Raw genomic sequence first — 26,854 nt, forward strand, 5'->3', positions numbered from 1 at the left:
CCGGCAGGTGCCACCTGCTGGGCAGAAGCCCTGAGACATCCTCCCCTCCCCACCCTTTCTGGGCAGAAACCACCCTACTGCAAGGCAACCACCCCACCACCCTACTGCAAGGCAGAGTCCTGAGCTCCATCCCTCCCCCAGTCTTGTAAGTGTGGAATGGGAGGGACATGGAGGGCTCCCCAAGGCACACTTTAACCGTAAAAGAGCCACATGTGGCTCGCGAGCCATAGTTTGGTCATCCCTGATATAGGCTATACTTACAACCCAATCTGCTGTCTGTATCCTGAAAAGCAGTGATGCTGAAAAGGGCTTGAGGACTATTGTGGATAATACAATGGGAACTCAGGGTCAATTTATCTCAGGATATGTGAACAGGAATATTGAGTAAAAGTAGGGAAGTAATAATACTTGTGTATGTGGCATTGGTGAGACCACTGCTGGAATACTGCGTCTTGTTCTGCTGCCCATGTTTTTAAAAGGATGCACAACTTGGAGAAGGTTCAGAGAAGATCTACAGACTGATTAAAGGTCTGAAAAACATACTTACCATGAGAGTTGGGAGTGCACTATTTATCAGAAAGAATGTAAGCCGGTGATTTGATCATGGTCTAAAAGTACCTGCATAGGGAGAAAATATCTGACATTTTGACTGGTGCCTTCAATTTGATAGACATAGCAGGATCCAATGGCTGGAAGTTGAAATTAGAAAAGTTTTAAATTGAATGCAGTTGTAACTCCTTAACCGGGTAAGTCATTAACATTGGAACAGCTTGCCATGTAATGTGGTAAATTCATCATCACTTGCACTCTTTAAATGATGTTGGATGCCTTTCTAACAGATATGCTCTATTTCAGCCATAATTTATTTGGCTTGTGTCTATAGTAGAAAAAAATTCCTTCCACTGCTTGGATTCCAGAGTGAGATTCTTTACCCGTTACTATGTAAGAGGTCAGGCTTGCTGATCATATTGGTTTCTTTTGGCCATAGTCTATTAAATCAGTGAAAATGGAGAACTAGTTTCATCCCTTGGATGGATGGAAAGGGTGGCCGGATGGGGAATCCAAAGACTGAAATTGTCCTGTGGTATGAATGGATTAATTATATGGGCTGTTAAATCACTTTTGTTGTCTTTGGTCTCTGATTTCACTAGAACAACTGTGGAAATTCAAGACAGCTTAATATTTTTTTCCTAAGCCAAAGATCTCTTCCATTTCTTAATTTCTATGAAAAGCAAGAGTCCTGTGGTATCTTATAGACTAACAGACCTTTTGGAGCATAAGCTTTCGTGGGTGAATACTCACTTCATCGGATGCATCTGTATTCACCCACAAAAGCTTATGCTCTAATATGTCTGTTAGTCTGTAAGGTGCCACAGGACTCTGTCGCTTTTTACAGATCCAGACTAACACGGCTACCCCTCTGGTAACTTAATTTCTATGATTATTAAGCCATTGAGCCCTTCATGTTCCCTCCTGGAGCCCGTGCAGGACTTCTCTACGATACGTTAGGTACTGTTTTGTACACGATAGTTTTAAATGTCCCAAACAATGGGGCTTCTATCCCGTCACTTGGTAGACTGGATTCAGGAGTGCTACTAACCTAAATTTTCCCTTTATCTCACCCTATAGCTCCAAGTTGTACCCCTGTGAACCGTACTGCCTTTAATAATTACTCTCCCTCCTTGACATTTATACCCTTCAATAATTATGGGCTCTCATATTCTGTCCACATATCCCTGGCCCACTACCAGTTACTTCCATAGTTCTGTATTTCTAGGCAACTAATTCCCTTCTGCCCTCTAACTGGAGACATATAACAACAAACTCTCTCCACTTTGATACCTTATTGGTAACACCTTATGCAATAGCATCATAACAGACCATTAGAAAGGGCAGATCTACACTAGAAACTTATTTTTCTCCCGTCAACATACCTACTGCCTCTCATAGAGATGGATTAGCATCTTCACTGAAGCGCTGCAGAGGCTCAGCAAGTGTAGATCTGCCCAAAGTGCCGGTGGGGCCAGTGCATTAAAAGCATCTATACAATATTTGGTTGTAAGCAGAGACTGACAGATATGTATAATATAGGTACAAGATGTTGTGAATGTGTCCAAGGAAGTTAACCTTTCAGTGCATAAACAACTTTGGAAGATTGCATCCACTTCTAATCAAGGGTATGGAAAGGATACTGTTGAGCAATGTGTGAAGCTCTCAAGCTGTGACACAAGAAACAAACTGGAAAAATACTCATTTTCCATTGCCCCATTAGAGTTTTGTCAAGGAAAGCTAACTTCTAGGATGAACTTTGGGGCAACGTTTTGAAACAGTAGCCCATCCAACTAAACCTTGGTAAGGTGGTGCAGGGTATATTTGGATAGGACGAGAACTAAAGCCTTTCCGGATGAAGAGAGCCAAGTCATAATTAGCCTGTACACCAATAATCTGGGAGATACATAAAACTGTTTCAGGTGGTAATTAATGTGACAGAATTCTGGGTATAGTAGCCCTTAACGATTAGCAATGAGAGAAGATGAGTGGATGAAAATTAATGGCAGTGTAAAGTCTTCATCAAGGATCCCATGATTGTCTTTTGCCCAGGCATGCTGAGCGTGTGCAATTGATATCTCTAGGCACTAAGGAAAAGATCTTAAAGGCCAAATTCTTGCTCAACTCCCTGAATCAAAACAGTACTTTTTGCTTTTTAATAACATCTATTTTTTACTCCACCCTCCCATAAGAACTCAATTCATTGCCTTCCCGGCATTGAAGAAGGACTTCTGGCTAGGTACTGCAGAGTTGACTTTCTGCTAAGCGTGGCAGCATCTCCACCAGGTGTGGAAGCATGCTTGGTACAAACCCTCCATTGTTACCAGCGATTTAAGGTTTGCATATTGAACGAGCGTGAGCACTTAACTTAAATGTACTGTTTGGCAGGGAATCTGAAAGTCATTCTGACTTGCACCAGTGAGCAGTCCTAACTGCATGTGCTAGCACCTGCTGCCAAAATCCTTTCTTGCCTGTACATTATTGATGGACTAGGCCATATGCCAGAGACTTTTTAAGATCCCAGGACAGCCTCCCAAAGCACAAATCCTCAACCCTGTAGACAAATTAATCAGCTCCAGTTCTGATTTAATGACTTTCACACACACACACACATTCTTGTTTCTTTGGGTATTTTGGGAAGGAGTTTCCTGTTCTTTTCTTTTCACTCTATAAATTCTCTCTCACATGGGCACACAGTGCAGGGCTTGCTGCTGATGCTGTTTGTTTGCTGAGAAAGATTCTTCAGTTCCAGCTTATTCATTCAAGAGCTGTCGAGTTCAAAGCAGGAAGTGTGACTCACTTGGTAAACAGCAGAGCCTTCCAGTGGAAGGCAGAAACCCAGTATTGGATTTCTGTGGTAGATCTGCAGTCTGGTTTTGGTTGTTCGCCGCCACCACCACTGGGTCTGATGATTTTTTTTGTTCCGGATTGGATGTGGCCAAGGCCCCATAAATAATATGATTGTATGGCTGTGAGGTGGCTGCATTATTTACCTCTTTCCTCCTAGATGCCCCAACTTCCTAAACTGCACTAGAGAAAAATGCTTCTGTAGGGCAGCTTAGGAACTCCACTCCAACAGTGTCTCCCTGTTCCCCACCCAAGACATTGATTCTGCCCCATTTATTTAGTCCCCACTCCCCAGCTTCCAAGCTATGCAGGAACTGCTAAGCTCTTAAACTAGCTCTTCAAATGGCCCTTAATGGACCAAATGGCTATTTCCATTTCATTTTTAATTTGTATTGTTTTTCTGTAGTGTTCCTGACGGGTATCTTAGCGCACTGTCATGCCATTGAATTTATCCTCGAAGCACCCTAGTGAAGCTGGGAACATTATCCTCATTTTATGGTGTGTACTAGGGACGGAAAGAGTCAGTAATTTACCCAAGGTTACACAGGAAGACCTTGGTACTGCTGGGATTAGAATGCAGAATGTAATAATCCTTATTTACTTCCTCATTGTAGTGCATTTTTAGATTTATTTCAATAAAATTGATGGTTATTGAATAAATTTTTAATTAGCTACCACTGTCACATAATGTAATGCTGTTCTGTTCCACCAAGCAGCAGCAGCATGGTGCTATGGATGGGGCACCACACTACGAGTCAGGAAACCTGATTCTGTTTTCAGCTGTTCCAATGAATGCTCTTTGACCTGGCCAAGTTACCATAACTTCAGTCTTCCCAGCTGCGAAAGGGGGTTAATAATCAGACTCGCCTTTTGTAGAGGGCTTTGCATTCTACAAATCAAAAGTATGAAGTATTATTGGCCAAGGTTTATTTTAAATGCTTGCCTAAAGTTAGATACCCAAATGCATAATCAGGCCTCTGAACAAAAGTAGCCTGACTTAAGTGCTCATCACTCACAAATTATATTGGAATCCATGAGAGAAACTGATCTGTATTGTTGAAAATCTGGCTGCTTTTATTTAGGAGCCCAACTTCAGTCAACCGTGGTTGAAAACTTTGGGCCATTTTTGGTTTGAATTAGGCAGCCTTGGTGCCCAAGGTCTGTCAGAATACCCATTCCATTCTAGGGGGGGTTATGCAAGTCGCTGGATGCGTTCCTTCTATACCATCCATGCAGGATCACAAATTTCATCTTTCTGTCCCCTCTCGCCTAGGGTAGCAGATGGATCCTAAGCACTCTAGGAAATTCCTTTTTAGCAGGAGAGTTGGCTGACTGACCTAAGCATCACATATTAATCACTGGTTCAAATTGTGACAGTGTGGCGCTCCTTCCAGTTAGACAAACTGAGTTCCAGGCACTTTAAGATACTAGGGCTTGTCTACACAGGAATTTAGTGCAGAATAAGTTCAGGTGTGAATTGAAAGCACAATAGCTATTCTGCACTGTCCCCCCCTCTGTGGGATGTTCTTATTCTGCACTAAAGGCACCATTGTGTAGTTTAACATGGTCTATTTTAAAGCCACTTTTAGGGCAATATATGCTTGTTCCTAGGTGGAGTTAGCACAGAATAAGCTAATGTGTGAATTTAAATTGCAACAGCTACTCTGTGCTAACTTTATGTATACAAGCCTGTAAAAACTGCAGTCCTTTCTGCTGTGATGGACATTCAAGGGGCCTTTCAGACAAAGTAGATACCTTCTTACTATGTAGCGTTTTAAATAAGATTTGAGGTTTGTATCATATGGCCTTGGACAACAATGTTCTTTCCTCACTACTGTTATGTAGTGTACTACAATGGTTCTAACTTATTTGATTGCTACCCTCCCCTTATTTGTGTCTGTAGTATTTTATGGCCTGCTCTCTCTCTGCCCTCCTCCTCCCCCGCCACACAAGAACATATATGGCAGCCCAGGTTTGAAGGCAGAGCAGAGAGCGGTGACTGCTCTCTGGTCACCCAGCTCTGAAGGCAGAGCAGATTCTCTTGCCTCCCCAGAATACATTCTGTGTCCCTCAGTTTGAGAACCTCTGGTCAACTGTGCACCAGATGGTTGCCACCCACATTTCAGTGGAGTTGCAGGGTACCTGAAGTTCTTTGGGATAAGAAGCTATAGAAATGTAAATTATTTACCCACTCACATTCAAAGGTACTACCTTTCTGGCTAAGGAGGGGCTAGATGCAACTTTCTCCAATACTTGTTATCGCTGTTGCATAACAGACAGGAAAGTCAGCCCTTGAGTAATCTAAGCTACTCTGTTCCACTGCGGACTAAGGGTATGGCTACGCTTGAAACTTCAAAGCGCTGCATGTAAACCACCTCCTCGTGGGGTTTAGCTTGCAGCGCTGGGAGCTGTGCTCCCAGAGCTGTGGCACTGTTTACACTGGCACTTTACAGCGCTGTATCTTGCAGCGCTCGGGGGGGGTGTTTTTCACACCCCTGAGCGAGAAAGTTGCAGCGCTGTAAAGCGCCAGTGTAGCCAAGGCCTAAGTGTGCCATCTCTGCACTGCTTCCAACCTCTGCCAGAAGAAGAAACTGCTTCTGGGAACAAACCTGGGTCTTGTAAGTGGTAGTAGCCACTAGACTGATTATCTCTCTTTTCATGTCTAAGTTTTACTGCATAGAATCATTTGAGTGCAGATTGTAGCTGCCATGTTGTCTGATGTAAATCTGTGACAGTTTATGGGCATAGTGAGATGCACGGCTGCTTAAGAAAATGGCAGATTTTGTAGGTTGGTCATATCAGGAGTGGCAAACTTGCTGATTTTTTGCATGTTAACCCTAACTAAAGAGATTGAACATCAAAAGAGCCAGTTAGCAGTCTTGGTTTCCTAATAACAGAAATAAATGTGCCTGTGAACAGAGCCTGAAATTTCTGATTTTTTTTTTTTTAAACAAGGAAAGAAATGTGAATTAATCATAGTCCAGGATGTAAGCACATTTTTAAAGTAAAAGACATATCCACATGGGTCTCTGGAGCTGCCTGAGCCAAAAATAACATTTCAAGACTTAATCTGGATGCGGTTTGAGTGAGCGTGAGTGTGTGTTGCCCAGAATTGCATCAAACATGCTGTTTTCAGGTCGGACTATACTAGCCATAGATTTTCTGATTTTCATGAGACACTAATAAACAGGGAGGAAAATACCTTGTTCTGTAGCACTGATTTTAAATTGGGAAAGGCACTAGATACTTTACTGTCTGCATCACAAAATGTTTAGGCATAAAGACAGAAGTGTCCATGCTCAGAGACTAACAAAGAAAATGACTTAAAACATTATACTCTGACTAGATCAGTTTAGACTGTCAATGCATGTCATAGCATGATCACCATCTAAGTGATAAATCATGAGAAAATGTCCTTAGTGTTATGGCTTCTTACCCTGATTCTCATTATTTACTGATCTAATCCTTTGTCTGTCAAGTATATCGAAGGGCTTTACAGGAATTAATTATGGCTCTCAGTACTACTATCAAGTATCAGAGGGGTAGCCGTGTTAGTCTGGATCTGTAAAAGCAGCAAAGAATCCTGTGGCACCTTATAGACTAACAGACATTTTGGAGCATGAGCGTTCGTGGGTGAATACCCACTTCGTCAGATGCATGTAGTGGAAATTTCCAGGGGCAGGTATATATAGGTGCAAGGAAGCTAGAGATAACAAGGTTAGTTCAATCAGGGAGGATGAGGCCCTGTTCTAGCAGTTGAGGTGTGAAAACCAAGGGAGGAGAAACTGGTTTTGTAGTTGGCGAGCCATTCACAGTCTTTGTTTAATCCTGAGCTGATGGTGTCAAATTTGCAGATGAACTGAAGCTCAGCAGTTTCTCTTTGAAGTCTGGTCCTGAAGTTTTTTTGCTGCTACTGTGTAAGTCATAATTGTCCCCATTACGTAGAAGGGGAAACTAAGTCACTCAGTGAAATGAACTTGGGTCCGGGTGACACAGCAGGTCAGTGGAAATGCTGAGAATAGAACCCAAGTGCCCAAATTCCCCTTCCCTGCTCTAACACATACACTGCACACTGGTTTTGCTTATTGGTTAGGATTAGGTTCCCCTCAGCTCTCTTCAGAACAATCCATTTACCCCTGCGGTAGGAGCATTAAAGTGTATGTGCTGTGTACTTCAAAGAGGAAAATCTGTCCTTAGGAATGCTTCAGTAACTAGCCCAATAACTTGTGAGCATCCATTCCTTCCTTTTTTCACCCTGTTTTCTCTGACTTAATTCACACACGTGGTGTCACCTACTCCATCAGAAGGACACAAGTAGAACCATCATGGCCAGTTGCTCAAAAGAGCTCAGCTCCTGTTTAGCCACCAGCCTAACTTGCAGCACATTGGGTGCTTTTGAAAATGTGGCCATATGTCGCAATGAGAGCTGATGGCCGCTTCTGAAGATCACTCTTCGTGTGATGGTATGCCTGCGTGTGAGCCTTTATGTTGTAATAACACGGTGGGAGCAAGATAGTGGGCAGGGACACAGGCAAACTTCTGAGAAAATTCTCCTTGAACTCACAACTTTGTGCACCTCACACATAAATGTAAAAATATACAAATCAGCTCTACCATTGGTATAATAGAATGCAACAAGTCATTCCAACACCAGCCATGGTATTGCCCCAACACCTGCTCTACAGTGAAAACAGATCTGTCTGGGTGCTAATAGAGTCCCCACTAGATAATTATAATGATCCAGTCTGGCCTTAAATCTGTGAATCACTCTAGTGCATGAACATCTTACGAACATTAGTGAATTTATTCTCATAACCCCTCAGTCAGACAGAGAATCATCATCATTTTACAAAAAGGAAACTGAGATGAAGTACTTGCCCAAGGTCACATAGGGAGTCTGTGGCTGATCCGGGAACCCACATCTCCAGAACCTTAATCACAAGCTCATTCTTCCTTATTATTAGTAACTTAAAGGCCATTCCATTCTGAGAATTAAAGCGAGGGTGGGAGGAGGGGCAGGTGACCTTCCTGAATAGAGTTTGGCTTCAGGGCCGGCTCCAGGCACCAGCTAAAGAAGCAGGTGCTTGAGGTGGCTAAAACCAAGGGGCGGCACTCCAGCCGCTATTGGGGCAGCATGTCCAGGTCTTCAGCAGCGGGTCGCCCAGTCCCTCTTGGAGCGAAGGACTTGCTGCCGAATTGCCACCGAAGAGTGGAGCGACAGGATCGCACTGTTGGGTTGTTTTTGTTTTGTGTTTTTGCTGCCTGGGGTGGCAGAAAACCTAGAGCCGGCCCTGCATGGCTTTCTTTGAATGTTAACTACCTGTGACTCATCGTATCTACCGTATGCTGCCTGATGCATCTCGTGTAAGCATGTGCCTGTAAATTTACTACTGCAATAAAGGACATGTTTTAATTCACTGCTAACGGTGTCCAGCAAGATATTTATACCCTGCTATGCCATTAGCATGGTATCTGAGTGCTGCAAAATCATTTGTGACACTGTAGTTAGTTAGGTTGGGTCAACATTTCATTTTCCCACTATTAACAAGGGTTTATTAATTTAGCTGTAAAAACTCATTGTGGGCTGCAGCTTGGTGCAAAAGATCTTGGCTCCCAGTCTTTTTTCATTCCAATGAAAATGTGCCGTCTGCTCCCACTTTCACTTAAAATTTCCTTTTACAAGTGTATTCTGTGGCGCAGTTTGGAGCCTTGTAATTTAGACCCATTATGTTTTTTTTTTTCCAAGGAGCTAATGTATTTCATAATTGGAGTTACTTTCTTCTTAAATTATTTGAAAAATATGTCTTTATGACCCAGAGATTTCTGTGTGTGTATGTTAAGCTGTTGGGCTCGACACAACAGATTTAAAGGCACTTAGAGTGCTATCTTCATGCCAAATGCAGTCTGCTACCATTTTCCTCTTTATTACAGAGCTTGCCCCACAAAAACTATTGGTCCCAGCATGCTCCACCTTGCTGTTTGTGCCCTGGCTGCATTGTACCCTGGGACCTGCAAGTTGTCCTAACAAGCAGCCAGTGTAGCTCTCCCATCGCCTGTATCAGTTTTTGTGGGCTCTGTAAGTGCAGACTAAGGGCAAAATCCTTGCTTTTTTTTTCTTCCTCATTGAGTTGAGGGGAGTTTTGCCTGTGTAAAGACCTAAAGTTTGTCCTCATGTACTTATTCTCTAGCTCCTTATTACATTACTGAAATGTACCAGCCCATCAGGAGTTATTGTAGCTTTTTAAATAAACATTTTAAAATTAGTGCATTTAAAATTACCAAAATGTTTATTCCGTTGGGCTGTCACAGCCTGTTGGATAAAGAATGCAAACTTTCCAACCTAATAAGCCCCAAATCTGTCTTCTCTGGAAAACTTTTACTGTCTCTTGGGTAAATAAACGCAGATACTTGTTTACCCAAATGCTAAATAACCATGCACACACTAAATACATTGTATCAGAGGAACTATGGGTCTCTTGTAGGAGCATGCAGGGCCAAATGCAGCCTGGGGACTCCTAAAAACAAGCCTGGAACTGCGTGAGGAGGATGAAGCTCCTCCACTGAGGTTGTGTAATCTAGTGACTTCAACCACCATCTTTCAAGGAAGAGAAAAATGCAAATACTTATGTCTGTGTGCATTTATCTTTAAAATGTAAATTTATACACCAATCAGGTAGCGGTGCTGCAGCTTGACCCATAAGGACCACATTTGAAATAGTGGGGTACCTGTAGTCTCTTGAGTTTTCTGTCATAAGCTGTTTTTCCTCCTCTCCTTGATGCATATTTAATGTTTATATTGCACTAACAACCCAGAAACTCCTAACAAGGCCTTGATCTTGATGTCATAGCCTGTGTACAAACACATTTAAACACATGATACTTGCCCCAAAGAGCTGATAATCTACATCATCTTCATTTGGGGACAGGAGGGAAACAGCCAACTTCAGGCTGAAATAACACAGAGGATGTGACAGATGCTGATGGGAAGAAATTAAATATTAAAGCTGATGCTGTGGCTGTAACTCACTCTGTTTGTTTTTTGCTATACTCCACTCGCTTTCCCCTCTGTGTTAAATGACATGATTTAGCCTCCAGGTTTTGGTGTTTGGAAATATGCGTAGAGAGATATATTGTGTCTCTTGAGCATTTATGTGTAGAGGAAGAGAGCACTCCAAAGCCTGTAAGACCACATAAAGATGTTACATAGAGCTGTAATGTGGAACAGAAACATGAAGAGTGCCCTAAAAATTCCCAAGATGCAACAAGACACGATAACTGGCAATTAAAATAAATTCTAGAGTACCAAAGCTGCAGAACCCAAATCACAGTTGACTAAAAGACCTGGCTCTTCCAGAGCATGGCTTAGTTTTTTAGGTGGCTACAGAGATCTCATTATCGAAACACACTGAGCTATAATGTGACGTTACCACACTTCCTTTAAAACTCATTGCCATAACCATCCTTTATGGAAAATAAATAACCTTGATTCCCATTCCCAATGGCTTCTAGTCTTCTTGCTGCTGCTTGCAGTCTTGTCAAATTAAAAAAAAAAAAAGCTTTCCACTTTTTTACCTAGCACCAGATTGTAGTGTCAAAGAAACAGGACTTGGACCTGTGGGGTTTCATGTTTGGTGTAACTGCATATTTACCATTTAAAGCTACTGCTGATGCTTCTAGATACATACTTGAAACTCCCTTTCCCCTGCCCACATGTATTATTTCTTTCTCTCTTTGCCTTAACCTACTTCTTTTCCTCATACAACTGCTTGTCATTGTCTCTCAGGGAAAGAGCAGGACTGGCAGCTGAGTATGTTAGAAGCAGACCAGTAAATGCACCCCTGCTTTATGGCATGATGTAAAAAAATGCTGGAAAAAATCCTTTCCCTTTAAAAAACAAACAAACAAACACACACACAGGCTGAAAATCCTGCACAGTAACAATGTTTTCAGCCTTTTAATTTTTCTCCCCTGTCCAGTATTTTCTCAGCATAAATGAATTGGGCAGATGTAGCTTCAGCTGAACATTGAAACAAACAGGATCTGCTTAGACATCATCATCAGCATTAGGTTTCAGGTGGCTTCTCAGACTTTGAAGAGAGGGTACCCCAGCAAGAGGACAAATATTATTGTGAAATATTACAGGGGGAATATGGAGGGTAAATAAAGTGGCATTCATGCTTCAATCCAATATTTCACAAACTTCTAGAGGTAGAAACCCTTTTGATAGAACTACTAAAAATGCTTTCAGGACCAACAAGTTTTTTAAAGCTCTGGCCATGGTCCGCTGTTCACAGACACTTTTGAGATGCCATTTGTTTGAGGGGTGAGGCATATTCTACAAAATATCTTCTATGATAATAAAGGGAAAATAAACTTTTTTGTTTTGTGTAAACATTAATACGTATTATTTCTCTTCCCCCCCACTATTATAAACCTCCTCTCGGTAATGCTGATTAAGGAAAGCTACAAGGTCAACATGTAGCTTCCAGGGACACGTATCTACTTGGAAAAGAATCTAGACCCAAGTGAGCGTATAGAGATTGAACTGCCAGTTTGCACTTTAGCTGGTTCACAGGTACAGGTGTTCCTTTTTTCCTTTTCCTTTTCTTATAAAATTCTCTGCCATGCAGGAGCGATTTCTAGAAGCAGGAGGATGTCAGAACAATACTGCACAACTACTGGATGAATAAAAATCCTGCAGTATGGCCTCATGAAATGCTCTGAAGCTAACAGTTTGTCGCAGTCTATTAGGAGAGGCACAATCCATCCTCTGGTCTTTTATTGTTAGTTAGCTTAACTCTTTCCCTCCTTTTGTACCTTTTTATTTCAAAAATGCAGAAATTGAGACAATAATTTAAAAACGAGTCAGCCCGTAATACTGCTCCAGGGACAAGAAGGGGGTGAATCCTTTTGTTTGGGTTTTAAATGTGACTGCCATATCCCCAGTACTCCCTTATCCTCTTGAACTATTGAAGCGAAGCCAAGTTCAGCAGCAGCACCCAAAAGCCCTTGAATGCACTTTTATTCTGTAATTATGCTGCAGGTGGAATTTAGATGGCATCTTTATTGCGCTTGAAATGTGTCGTCCTGGTTCTGTGGGAGCAGCATTTGTGCAACTGTGCTCTTCCGTGCCATTACAAATAGCCATTGGGCATCGATCTCAGGCAGTCTCGCTCTGTCCTGCTCCATAAAACCTGGGCCCGAATTGCCTTGCGGATGCCAGTTCCATTACACACGATCCAAGAAGTTAACCGGTCCCCCTAATAGTGAATAATTTATCTCTCCGTTAGGCAGTAATAAAGTGGTACACTTCACAGAGCACTGCGGTGAGGATAATTTGCATTTCCTCTTTTGGTTATGAGCGACTGCATGGCCCCTGCCACTTTTTTTTTAATATTTAAAATTTGATTATTAAAAGTATTTTTCCCTGTTCACCAGAAGCCAACATAATGGCTTTTTCATTTAGAGTGATGTGCTCAGACCCCGCTTCTCAAACAATCTGTCCTGTTCTGTTTTTGCTTAACACAATGTAGCGGTTATGTTACAGTCTCTCTCAGGTGGCTTTCACCCCTCCCTTTCCTCACCCCACCTCCGCTGCAGGAAGTACCATAAAATGCATTTATTCACTCTTTTAAATTGTTTCATTTCAGAGATTTACAAACGAGGACCACCTGGCGGTTCATAAACACAAGCATGAGATGACATTGAAATTTGGTCCTTCTAGAACCGATTCAGTCATCATAGCAGGTATGTGCTGCTCAATCCTGGTCAGCTCTGAAAATGGTGCACATTAATATAGCCTGACTGTGAGATTAATACTAGGGACCAGATGTACTGAAAAACGTCTCTACCTCCCATAAAAAGCTCTTGTGATCTGCATTTAATCAGGGGGAAAGGAAAGCCAGAGGCTGCTTCCAAGTTTCTACTTTTTTCATTTTTTATGGTAGTATCAGGTTTTGTAGGATTTTTTTTATTTTTATACTCACCCTTTTTATCAAGACTCTGAAAGATTTACAGACAAAAGGTCTTTCACATTTCTTCATGCACTTTGAGGATGATGAACAAAAGCTGACAAACTCCGTTTCCTCTCCTCAGCCCAGGTGTCAATTTTCTTGAGCTTTTAGGCTGGCAGTTAATAAATTAAAACTCCATCTAGTGCATTGGCTACTGCCGAGAGTGCATTTGTGAAGCCCAAATGAGTTGCTCTGGAATGACTCTACACAGTCAATGCAGCCTTTATAAGATTTGAGAAAAATGTACATGGTTATGTGGCAGCAGATCATTGCCAGTTATGGATATTCTTCCACCCTGTCAATCCTCCTGCATTTTGGTTTCTTAAAAGGGGGCAGGGATTGTGTCACCTATTGAATGAAACTGCTGTTATATAGAAAATGTGAAGGGAAGAGGGAGATCTTTTTTTTTTTTTTTTTTTTTTTTTTAATTTTACTTCAAAAACTTCATGTGAGAGCCCAGTTTGATCTCTCCTGGGGGCAGAGGTGAGTCTCTAAATGGACAAACGTTGTGTCACCAGATTTGGTGCTGATGAAAGCAATTGCAACTCAATCCACTTCTTACGGCCTTGAGATTAATCACTACATAGGGTGGATGTTTACTGAGTTTATCTAGTTTGGGAAAATTTGCGGTAAAGGCAGAAAATACTTCCTAGTGGGGACATACTGGTTATGGAATAGTATTCATAGAGAAGTGTTGGAATAGTTGTAAATCAGATTGTACAAAACCCTGGCCAGGAAATGCTGGGATGAATATTGAAAACCTTGGACAGTATTCCTTTCATTCTGTGAAGTTGAAGGCTAAGAGAGACTGCATGGTGCGCAAAGAATGTTCTTTCTCCATTGCTCTACCTCCCAAAAAGAGAGATGCCGGACGGGTTGAAGTTTTCATTTGATAACTCTGAAGTATAAACTGGCCAACCAGTGATTTGGGGTTCGCGGATTAATAATGATCAGTTAATTACGTTTTAGATTTTCTCAGCTCTGATTAAGGTCCTATCTCCGCTATAGAAGGAAACGTGTAAGTACAGGATTCTGTTGCTATTAGCGGTGTTCATGATATAACATATATCTTGTTTTCGGGGTGAGCCGAAAGTCTGTGTTGTAATCATCCATGTTGTACCATAAATCTTGACTCATTTTTCAAATGCAATTATAATAGGATTTTCTGTCCATTCAAGAATGCAAGAAAAATAGCATTACACAGCTACATCACACCTGATTCTGACTGAGATTCATAGTGGCACATGGTTCTTTCTGTCTTGCAATCTGAAAAGATTAGGGCTGTAGAACTGCTTGTTTACACAAGTAAGTCTTCTCTTCACTGCCAAACAAAGTGTATCCATTGGGTTTTTGGTATCCCAACATAAAACCACAGTGAAGACAGGGCACTTTGGTTTTTACTTTGAGGTAAAATAGGTGAGAAAAGCAGTATATCCAGCCCTGGGGTTGACCTTTTTACTTTGCCATAAAAATGAAGTGCTGGTCTTCACTGTGTTTACTGCAGACCTATGCTTATTAGTTACCCCGAGGTAAAAAAACAAAACAAAAACAAAAAAACCCAACTTTTTTTAGCAGTGAAAACTGGGCCTAAAACATGCAGAAAAGACTGAGTCATGTCTTAACACTGTGAATAGTTCTACATTGCAACTAGGTCCAAAAGCTTTTTCTGTTTGATATTTATGTGGTCAGTAAAGGACTATTGTAGGGCCCTAGAAAATTCAGGGCCCTGAAAAACACGTCACAGACCATGAAATCTGTTCTTTTGTATACTTTTATCCTATACAAAACAGATTTCATTGGAGAGACAAACATTTCTTGAACTGGGGGTCTCAACCCAAAAGGGGGCTGTGCCGGGGGAGGGTGTCACAGGGTTATTGTAGGAGGGTTGCAGTATTGCCACGCTTACTTCTGCATTCGCTTCAGTGCTGAGTGGCCAAAGAGCAGTGACTGCTAGCCAAGGGTCAAGCTCTGAAGGCAGCAGCTCAAAAGTAAGGGGGGCAATACTGTGACCCCCTAACAATAACTTTGCAACCCCCTCACAGCCCTCTTTTTGGTCAGGACCCCTACAGTTACAGCACTGTGTTTTGAAATTTTAGATTTAAATATCTGAAATCATGACGTTTACAATTTTAAAAATCCTAGGACTGTGAAATTGACCAAAATGGACCATGAATTTGGTAGGGCCCTAATATTGGCGGTCTTTATGAATGCTGAAGGGCACATTAGTTCTAAGCAGCTGGATGTAGGACAAAGCGTAATTTCCCGTGTTCATAAATCCTTTGTAAGACAAACACCATTGTCAACATTTCTGTAATTTCCTTTTCTCATTGATAGCCCCTGTTTTTGTGCTTGGTTGTTGATACAAGGTGGCCTCCATTGAAAGACAGGAGATTCAAGTTATTCCTCTTGTAGCAGCTTTGAAGTAAAGCACAAAAGGGCTGTTTTCCTTAAGTTTCCATCATCAACAAGCAAACAACTTTCTGCTTGATCGATTCAAACAGAATAATATGCTAGTAATGGGCTCCTGTTAACTGGACTACTGACTAACATCACAGGCAAAAATGAAACTGGCTGGGTGAGCTAATCTGGATAATCAGGAGACTTTCTGCTGTGTAGACTGAGCTTCAATTACAAGGTGAATTGTGGTTCCATGGCCTGTGGTCAGCTATATTAATACTGTACCACACTGGCCATTTCAGTCTTGCAGAGAGATTATTATAATGAAGTAAGGTGCTGGTGATGGTAATTTGCTCTTCTATATGGCCTTCCATTCCAAGGATTTCAGAGTAACTTTTGTGCATGCTAATTAATCCTCAGCAATTCCTGTGAGCTGGGTATCATCCCTGTTTTACAGATGGAGAAACTAACACACGGAAAGGGTTTGTGACTTGTTCACACAGCAAGTCAGTGCCAGGGCAGTTACTTTAAAAATCACAATACCACAAGGCATTTCTGCTTCTTCAGACTATTTTTTTTTTTAATCTACTATCTTGAAGGACATGCACAAAACGTTCTGCTTCCCTGCAGCACCAATTCAGCAACACGTACCATTCTCAGAGTTGCACTGATGCCAGGGCAGACCCTGATTTTAAATAAGGGAAGGTGCTACAACACATTGTTTTCAGTTGTAGTGATCTTAGTGCAATTTGAAATATGTTATTTTTGTTAATGCCACAGTGTTTGCCAAAAGGACAAAATTAACAGGAAAGTATTGTCGCTTGCTTTGTGAACACAAAGAAAAATCCTAGAGGAAAAACATCCAAGCTTCCTAAAATAACACAACTGAATCTAAATGTTAAGTGTATATTGGGAGGAAATATTCCTGGTTTGTCTTGTCCTGTGAGATGAATAGAGTAGTTAAAATTAATCCTGTGACCTCACTTTGATTCTTTTGTTTTTTGTGTTGCAATCTGAACAGATCAGACTCCGACTCCAACCCGTTTTTTGAAGAACTGTGAGGAGGTGGGGCTCTTCAATGAATTGGCCAGTTCCTTTGAGCACGAGTTTAAGAAAGCCACAGAGGATGATGAGAAAAAGGCAAGAGACAGAAACCACCATTCCAATCAAACTGAAACATTCACAGATTGTAGGGGCTGAAGAGGGAATTATGCTGTTCTGATGAAAGGCATATGTTGTAGGGTAACTAAATGTTGTCTCATAGATTTAAAATGCTCAATCACATACTTTATTTAGTAACTTGTGTGACTTTGGCTGTGCTACAGTCTGAGTCCCAGTTAGATCTGATTTTAATAACCTTTTGTTACTACAGCTTTTTGTCATCCCAATCCCCCCCACCCCACCCCCCTTTTTTTTTTTAAGTTAGTACCCACAATTCTGATCTGACATGTCCTGGCAAAGGAATGCCTGAGAAGTACCAATACCTTGTTAACCACGTAGGCTCTGATCCAAAGCCAGCTTGGCATCTCTTCATTGATTTCAAGATCATTAAAGAGCAATTCCCAGAGCCATGTCTTAAAAGCATGGTTGTGGAAATAACCTTTTTGACCACGTTCTGCCTTTCCTGTCTCCAAAGGATAGGAAAGAAGCCAAGCTTTTGTTGTGTTCTTCTTGAGTTCTGAACAGTTGCGTGCTGCGTACAAACAGAGAGGAGGTTCCATGGCAGAGTAAGAGTTTATAGGTCTAGAAGACAGCAAGATCTCAAGCAACTTAAGAGATTCTTTCCAACCTTCCACCACTGAATAGCAGCAGATGCATGTTGTACAACTGCACTGGTATTTTTTAGACTGGCTTTTAAATGTATGAAATGGTATATGTATGTACATTTGTACATACATGCGCAATTGGCAGCTCTGTTCACAAACACGGCTGCATAAATCTGTTCAAATATAACAAATTCAGAGTTAAAGTAGAAAATTTTGTCATTCACTCACTCATTGAGAACCAGGTGTCTTTCAAACATTCGTTGATCTTACATCCTGGATGTGCTGCAGGTCCTAGGCACATTGAGGTGGCATGTCATGCTTAACTCTGAATTCCCTGCCTTTCATTAGCTACAGCCCAGAACTTTAATATTCTTTGATGGTAGCTAGAATTTGTGGTTTTCTATATAAATGGTTGAGCAACCCACAGTCTAGCCAGTCATTTTATATGTACGACCACCCATATCCTGTGCTGCCTAATAGCTATAGTTAGGATTATTAGACTTATGGGTGTTTTTTAATACAACTGCAGTTAAGATATTTCCAGCATCAGCCAGGAGAATGCAGCAACTCAAAGCATGGGCTGGCTTCAGACGTAGGGAAAGAATTATCCCTCCTAGAAGTGCCCTGCACACGCTAGAGCTCAGACCCAGATGGTTTGTCACTCAGTGAGCCTGGCTAGAGATGCATTTGTGAGATGCTTTGAACACTTGGCTAAGTTGAGCCCAGTTACTGCTGTTTTGTTTTGTCCTGCTGTTCCAAGGGTGGCCTGGACACCAGCATGTGCATGTTAATTAAAAACATTGGCATAGTGAGGGCTCCCCCGGAGGTGTTTTAAGTGGTTTGAAACTTTCCTAAATTTTAATCTCTTCTCTTCTGTGATTTAACAGTGAAACGTCCCTGCTTAAGAGGGCAAGTAAATGGTTACTTCATGTATTGAAGGCAAGGCTGCTGCATAACTCAGCTATAACAGGGGCACTCTAGGGCAGTGCCATTCATCAGGGAGAAGAACCATAGATGCCTATTTTGACTCTGTTTCAACTCCCCATCCCACAATTGTACAGTGTCCCACAATGTTAGTGTCACCCCGGTGACGTGGCTTTTTGCCACTCAGACACATCATCTCTCTTCTTCTCTTCCTTGGTGCCTGCTGCAGAGGCTTGGCTGCTCAGCTGTCCCCTGCAACCTCACATAAGAGCTCCTTCTGATGTCCCTGGCTTTTATGGGATCCATGAACTCCATAAGAGCTGGGGTACTGACGGAGCCACATCCAATTCTGGAGCCGAAGGCTGAGTGTCTCTTGCTTTTAGAACAGGGGTGGGCAAACTTTTTGGGCCAAGGGCCACATCTGTGTATGGAAATTGTATGGCGGGGCATGAATGCTCATGAAATTGGGGGAAGGGGTGAGGGCTCTCGGTTGGGGCTGCGGATGAGGGGTTTGGGATGCAGAGGGTGCTCTGGGACCGAGGGGTTCGGAGGGCAGAAAAGGGATCAGGGCTGGGGCAGAGGTTTGGGGCATGGGAGGGTTCAGGAGTGCAGGCTCCGGGCAGCTCTTACCTCAAGCAGCTCCTGGAAGCAGTGGCATGGTCCCTCTCCAGCTCCTATACAGAGGTGCGGCCAGGTGGTTCTGTGCGCTGCTCCGTCCACTGGTGCTGCCACTCCAGCTCCCATTGGCCATGGTTCCTGGCCAGTGGGAGCTGTGGGGGTGGGCACAGCATGTGGAGCCCCCTGGCTTCCCCTATGTGTAGAAGCTGGAGCAGGGACATGCCACTGCTTTCGGGAGCCATGCAGAGCCACGGCACACGCAGAGTGGGGCAAGCCCCAGACCCTGCCCCCCAGCGGGAGCTCGAGGGCAGATTAAAACATCTGAAGGGCTGGATGGATGCGGTCCCCGGGCTGTGGTTTGCCTACCCCTGCTTTAGAAATCTGCACTGTACACAAAAAGGCCCCTGTCCCTTGACAGTCAAACAACAGAAACAGACCTGTATGTGCCACCAGCCAGGCAGTTCCCGCATGCTGTCATGAGTGTGTTTGCCTCATCCTCCTTCTGGGCAGAGTCTAGGGGAGCTAAGAAGTCAATGCTAACTAGTTAAAATGAGGCATATAGTGCCCTTGAAAACTGTGTGGTGGCGGGTTGCCAGATTCAGGCATATGGTTAGGTTTTAGTTTAATGGGGTGCTCATAGGTATTTAATAACTTTCATGACTTTGTGTTTGCTTTTGATGATCGGGTAATAAAATAATTGAGGCTGATTTATACAATGCTTTATACCTCTTCTGTGAATGAAAGTGCCTTCTGTAACTTGCAGGCGTTTGCTTTGTTACCTGTTCTACTTAGCGGAGCCTTTTTACCAATAGAAAGAATTCCACATGTATATGTTACTGAGGAACTACAAAGCACTGGCCTTCTGGCCCAGGGAATGTCTGTTTTTTGTACAGCACCTACCACCATGAGGCCCTGGTCCAGGACTATGGTTTCTGCGTGCCACTGTAATGCAGATAATAAAAAAAAAGCCTTGGGTAAATGCTCCTAGGTGCAACTAAGCAGTGGCCCTGGAAACTAGTTGTGTGTTTCGCTAGTGGTATGAAATTACTTTCATTTTAATGCATTAATATTTTCCCATTAGAATGCTGGACCTCTGGACATGTCTCTGCCCTCAACCCCAGACATCAAAATAAAAGAGGAGGAGCCAGTTGAGGTGGATTCTTCCCCTCCAGACAGTCCTGTATCCAGTCCGCAATCCCCACAGATCAAAGAGAAGGTAGGTTTCCTGGGCCATTCCCACTTGCTGTAATTTACCTCTTTCACCAGGAGAACTGATTCTAACTACAGTAGAATAAGTTCTTTCTTCACTTAACTGCCAAGGCTTAAGCTGAAGGTTCTGTTCCCTTCCTTCAGCGGGAAAGTGAAGAACTGATTTTACATTAAAACAGATTGTCATTCTTAAGTTTCCACACAGATTCCAATAATGAACTGCTACCTTTTTTAAAAAAAAACAGGGCAGTCAGATTCATGGGGAGGCTGGCATCATACTGACCGGGGTAAATCTGAGGAGTTTTTACAGTCACTGGGGTGTGAGCGATCAAGCCTCGTGGTTGGAGCAGGAGTTATGCCTACTGGTTGGAGCTGAGTGTCAAAACCAAAGACAGCATCAGCTACCAAGCCAAAGGTCAGAGCTGGAGACAGTCAGGTGCCAGGCCAGGGGTCTGAGCCAGAGACAGCGTTGGGGATAAGGCAGAGGAGCAGGGGCCTGGAATAGGACAGAACTGCATGAACTGGGAGCAGACGGGTGTGGGATGGGAAGACAGGAACCAGGAGGAAGCAGGGAACAGGAACTGGGAGCAGGCAGAAATGCAGGGCTCAGAAGTCAGGTAAGATGGAGGGGTCCACAGTGGCACCAGACAAGGATTCCTCTAGTTGCTCGGACAACTTCCTGGTTCATATAGTACTCCTTAGCCAATAGGGGAGCTTTGGGGGCGGGCTCTCCCTTCTTTGGATCCTTCACTAGTTACTCAGGTGAGCTGGTGGGTGGCAATTGTGGCCTCAATGCTGCCTGGGGACCTGTGGGCCCAGGTTTGAGGACTGGGATCCCTTACAGGTTTCTTCAGATGAAAAGCATCTCTGAATAAATAAAGCATTTTTTATAGGGACGGGGCCACTGTGCCCTGAGGATTGTTGTAGTGACCCAGAACATGCACCTATAGAATAATATAGGTGGCAAAACTGTTGGTTGCATAATTATGCGTTGTACCTATTCCAACTTGGGCTGGAGCCACTGGTTTTTAGAGGAGTGGTGTCTAACCATTTCTGCAGGACTCTGGGGGTTGGGACTTAGGGGTTCTATTCCCGGCTCTGCCACTGAATCACTGTGACCTTGGGTAAGTCCCTTCCCCACTCTGTGTCCGTTTCCTTATTGAGGTGTTGTGAAAGTTGGTTTAATGTTTCTAAATCACTCAGATTCTCAGAAGAAAGATATGAGAGAAGGGTATATTACGATGAGGCTGATAAAGTATCTGTCCTTATTTTTGTTTGTTGATTCTCTTTAGGAGATCACTTCAAAGCCGGTTATAATTTCTACTCCTACTCCAACCATCATGCGTCCAGGGTCACTGCCACTACATTTGGGATATGATCCGCTACATCCCACTCTCCCCTCCCCGACCTCTGTCATCACCCAGGCTCCACCTTCCAACAGACAGCTTGGGTAAGAAAAATGCTAAGACTTGGACCGAGATTTTAAGAATTTGGTGCCTAAAGTCAGGCTTTTTAAGTCTGTATTTAAGTGCATAAATGTTACCTGATTGTCAAAAGCACTGAGCTGTGTGCAACTTCCGCTGTAGTTCCGTGTATTTCGGGGTCTAACTGTAAATGCTGTCATGAGAACTAGTTTTAACATAAATTAAACTAGGACAACCCTAGGGAAAGAAAAATAGTCCGATCCTGATATCCTTCCACTGGCAATGCCTGCACTGCATATACATCTCTTCCCCAATATAACGCTGTGCTCGGGAGCCAAATAATCTTACTGTGTTATAGGTGAAACCGCGTTATACTGAACTTGCTTTGTTCCGCCAGAGTGCACAGCCCCGTCCCGGGGCGCTGCTTTACCACTTTACATCTGAATTCGTGTTATATCGGGTCGCATTATAGCAGGGTAGAGGTGTAATATAGGAGGTTTGCCCAGCTAAGGACTTCAGAACTGTACTTTCACAGATTTGTTTTGCCAGAGGCTCATGAGTTGCTTTTGCTACCCAATTAAAAGGACAAGACTTAAATAAAACTGCAAAGTGGTTGAATCTTTAGTGTATTGGGGATTTTCCAAGACAGCTGTTGCTTCTGAAGTGAAACCTCTATAACCTGTTGGCCTCCTTCAAAGTCAGGTTTTGCTTCTGTAGCTATTTGTTTTCAGATAACCTAATGACCTGCTCTTCTGGCCCCTGGAATAATCTAGACTCAGGACTGAAGAGCATTCAGTGAAGTGGTTATGAGCGCATTGCATTGTGGGGTAGTTTCAACCCTATATATAAAAGGAAGGCGCCTAAATGATCCAGGAAATACATTACAATGGGCCTTCAGGAGAGGTATATTTAGCCCTGTCTCTGTTCTTTGGTGTCAGGATGCTTCTGTTGTGCCATGGTTGTTACTTCTTTCTAATTACCCTCTTTGGATCTGGGTCTTTGCATTAACAAGGCCATTTTTTTGGCTGCCAATTCATATTTTTGTGTGTGTGTGTTTTAACCCCATGGCAGCATCAGTCCAGACTTCCTGACGGAAAGGTCTAAATCCTGTCTCCAGGCACCTTAAGGGTTAAGTGATTGTCTTTGTGTTTTTGAGAGTGTATTGTGTGTATTTCCATAAACTAGACTCAAGCTCAGGTGTAATGCCGTCTTCTGGAATTGAGGCACCAGAGCATTGCCCTGCTTGGAGAAACAGAGAAGTGAAATCAGGACAGTCCATGTATTGAAGCTACAAAGTTAGGCCTGTAGTGGAACTTGCAGGGATGTCAATGGGACTGAGAATAAGGTCAGGGTATGAACTTCCTGTGGCTAAACTTTTGGACTGGGATTTTCAAAGTAGCCTGAAGGATTTGGATACCCAGTTTCTATGAGAATTGAATGTCTAGATTCCCTACGTGGCTTTGAAAGTCCCACCCCTAGTCGGTAAAGGTATGAACTTGAATCTGGCCCAATTTTAGCCCCTGTGACTTTCACTCCTACCCCATCTCACCATTACCTCACACAGACCCCACAGTGTAATGTTCTTAGCTTAGCCAGCAGCGACTCATCATCCCTCTCATCAGGGCTAGAAAGAAGGGATGGTAGCAGCGGATTTTCTCCCCACTGCCCAGATGCCTGCTCAGCACCAGCCCTGTTCTTCCTCTCCTAGCTGTTCTCTTTGCCTCCATCTTGTGCTATCACGAGCAGGGGAGAAATAGGAGAATCTCCCCTAATAAAGAATAGGGGAGAATGCAAGGAGACCACTGTCCTGACCATGTAAGTTCAGACACAGCTCTTTCCTCCCTCTCCCACACTCTTTGGACAGCAGCTTTTCGAATGGTGGACCCCGACATGGTGGAGTCAGGGGGAGAGAGTATATCACTGCAAGTCATCACTCTTAAATAGTAGTGCACTCTACGATCGAGGCAGGCTGCCCCCATCCCTTATTTGTCACTGCATTCAAAAGCTGGATAAGCAATCTAGCTGGGTGTTTCTGCAAAATGATCAGCAGGGAGAAAGGTTGTTGGCATTTTTAACTATCGTCATTAGGCTTCAGCGTAAACACCCCTTGGCAATGAATGGAGCTCTTCGTGTTTCTCAGACCTATTGTTTCAGGCATTCTGCAGACACAGCCGTCTGTTTAGAATGTTTTCTCTGAGGGTTAGCAGTGTTTTTAAATGAAAGTCAAATTAATGCACAGTCTCATTCTGCCATGAGGGCTGTATTAATGCATCTCTCTAGCCACAAATTGACCAGTATGTAGGAACAGTTGATCTAGCACCCCAGCCTGCCTCGTGCATCTGTTCATATGCCAGTAGAGGGCACCAAAGCAGCAGCAGGACTCCACTGAATAGCTACAGCAGAGCATCAGGGACACATTTACGTGTCCTGGTGAGTGTTACATTGCTCCCCTGAAAACTATGGCTGAAACCCAGCATTGGTTCTGTTTACTTTGCTGTGTGTTTTGGAGCAGAGCTTCTGTTTGCATTGGCACAGGGTGAACTCAGGTGGACTACTTCCTCCTTCTCCTGAAACAGAGAGCTCAATGTGTAATATTTGGTTATCCTCACCCTCTGTTGAGATGAGTCCAGCTTATTAAAGTCCAACATCCCTTCTTAGAGGCATCTGGTCTTTGTGCTTTAGCAGCCTTATGCTTTTTGGCAAGCAGGCCAGCAAGCTTACATAGAGGAGTTAAATAAGGAGAGCCGTAATGCTTCCATCAGCATATCCTGCCAGCACCAACCAACAAATGGTTGTCACACAACTTTGCCTGAATACCCAAAATGTGATGTTATCACATCAGTTAATACATGTTAAGAATCTCATGTAGACAAGGCAATGTGTACTTTAACACATGGTAAACTGGGCTTTAATTCGACCAATTTAGCACATGCTAAAGGTGCTGTGCTTGGTTTGTGCTCCACTTTTAAAACATGTCAGTCGGCCTGTGTTAGCTAGCATAATGTTTTAAATCCTAGTCTAGACAAGGCTAGAAATCACCTGTATCTTGGTGGGGTTGGATGGGGGCTACTTAGTCTTGTCTGTACAGTATAAACTTGAATTGACACATGTGAGCTTGAATTGTGTTTCTCTAGGTCTCCCACGGGCTCCCTCCCACTTGTCATGCACCTTGCGAACGGACAGACCATGCCTGTCCTCCCTGGCCCTCCTGTACAGATGCCTTCTGTTATATCGGTAAGAGAAACTTCCAGCACGTTCTCTGTGGTAAAGAAGAGGACAGCTTTTCTCCTGCCCAACATATGCAGACGCTTTCATTTGCAAAATTAAAATACATCTACCCCTCTGTGTGAGATAAGCCTGAAGTGGAAGTGGGCAAGGGCTGATGCTAGGAAGGTAATAATAACACGCCAGTCACACTAGAGGCCTGTAAGGCTGAAAAATTAAAGCCTGGTCTGGGCAGATGGCTCACACCATTGATCCAGGACTGGGAACTGCAGGATCTCTGATTAGTTGGTTGTGTTTGGAATGGAATGCCTCAATTGAAACCATTCGAGCTTACAGAGAACGTGTTAATCTTCACAGGCCAGGAAAGCCACCCCAGCCTGGCAGTGTGCGAAATGGTAATTTATATTTAACGCTGTAGGTTTTACTTCAGCCTAAGGAGAATTTTTCAGGAGACAAAATTCACAAATAAATATACCTTCTGGTGGGCTTGTGTGTGTTGAGTGAGTCAACCTGTGCAAATCCTGTGTCTCCTGCTGGGTGGGTATTTTGTGTTCTGAGTGGGTGATTCCAGTAAACTAGTGCCTCAGGTAGAAGGACTGCTGAAGTTGCAATCCACCAGTGGGGATGGGGGGATGCACGTCTGAATAGCCAGTATGCTAAGAGTTTGGCATTTAGGACATCTCTGTATTTTCTTGAAGTATAACTCATGCTCCTAGCACCTTTCATCAGAGTATTTCAGTGTGTCTTATCAAACAGAACTAAAGCTCTATTTCCCCCTTTTAGGTAAGCCTGACAAATATGCCTGTTTTACAGATGGGGAAGCTAAAACTTAACCAGGATGTTCCTGGAAGTCCATGGTAGAACTGGGCTTAGAACCTAGATTTCCCAGTTTTCACGTTCCTCTAACGGCCACCTGGCAGCACTGCACCCTGTGGTGTACAGATTTTCTGAGTGTGAGGGAAATGAAGGAGACCTTTCACCACCAAGTATAGTATATTTCGCTTTCTGTCGTCAGCTGTTGGTTGCCCTTGCTGTGCTCTCTTAAATAGAAGCTGTGGCCACCACAGAGGTGACTGCCCACCTTTGAGTGATTGACGAAACAATCCCTGTGGCCCTAATTATAAAGTTTGTCAGACACTCTAGGTTCTCTGCATTAAAAGTGCTTTGTCACATGGTTATAATGATGCCATTTCATGCGGGACGTTCCACTAGCAATGACGTAACTTCTCAAAATATGTCTGCTCTTTTCTCTACATGTAGCTGGCTAGGCCAGTGTCCATGGTGCCCAACATTCCTGGTATTCCTGGTCCACCGATCAACAGCAGTGGTTCCATTTCACCATCAGGCCTTCCAATGCACTCTGAGGCTAAAATGGTGAGTTCCAGAACATAGAGAGAAGCCTATTGACCTGTGCCAGGGAAGATTGCTTTGGGGGATATATTCATAGAATTGTCGTAAAAGCCTTCACTTATCTCACTTAGATCCTCCAGAAAAGAGTGTGTTTAGAATTTCTATACTCATGGCCCTCTCATCCTTCTAAAGAGACACCAAAAGCTCTTGAATAGATAAGCTCAAAGTAGTGATCTTAGACCGCTCCTCCCTGAAATCCTTGGCAGCAGTAAGAGTATCTTAAAGCACTGTAGGAACACTGAGAGCAGGTGTTATAAATATGTAAAAAAGTATGAGTCTGTTCTTCATTAAATCACCCAGCACTGCCAGTCTGCCATATGGACCTTGCATATCATTGTCAAGGCAAAGATTCCTGATCCGATCTTAAATATGGGACATGTTGTAAAGCAGTGGATTCCTGTTCCAGTATGACAGATGGAGTGGAGATGGGGGAGGGAGGAGAGAGCCAAGAGGGGAGCGGCTGTGCTGTAGT

At 43.2% G+C, this 26,854-nt stretch overlaps 1 protein-coding gene across 3 annotated transcripts in view; it reads left to right on the plus strand.

Annotated features, from left to right (window-relative positions):
* The window catches only part of ATF7 (activating transcription factor 7), a 65,208-nt gene that overhangs the window by 12,548 nt on the left and 25,806 nt on the right, over positions 1-26,854 (plus strand). For all 3 annotated transcript variants that reach the window (XM_030554434.1, XM_030554435.1, XM_030554436.1), the window contains exons 2-7: positions 13,047-13,143; positions 16,828-16,946; positions 20,196-20,330; positions 21,616-21,773; positions 24,882-24,981; positions 26,233-26,346. In XM_030554434.1, the coding sequence (XP_030410294.1) occupies positions 13,047-13,143; positions 16,828-16,946; positions 20,196-20,330; positions 21,616-21,773; positions 24,882-24,981; positions 26,233-26,346 (723 nt within the window). The remainder of the gene's footprint in view (positions 1-13,046; positions 13,144-16,827; positions 16,947-20,195; positions 20,331-21,615; positions 21,774-24,881; positions 24,982-26,232; positions 26,347-26,854) is intronic.

Source organism: Gopherus evgoodei, chromosome 3 (genome assembly GCF_007399415.2).
Source record: "Gopherus evgoodei ecotype Sinaloan lineage chromosome 3, rGopEvg1_v1.p, whole genome shotgun sequence".
In the NCBI taxonomy this organism is placed as follows: Eukaryota; Metazoa; Chordata; order Testudines; family Testudinidae; genus Gopherus; species Gopherus evgoodei.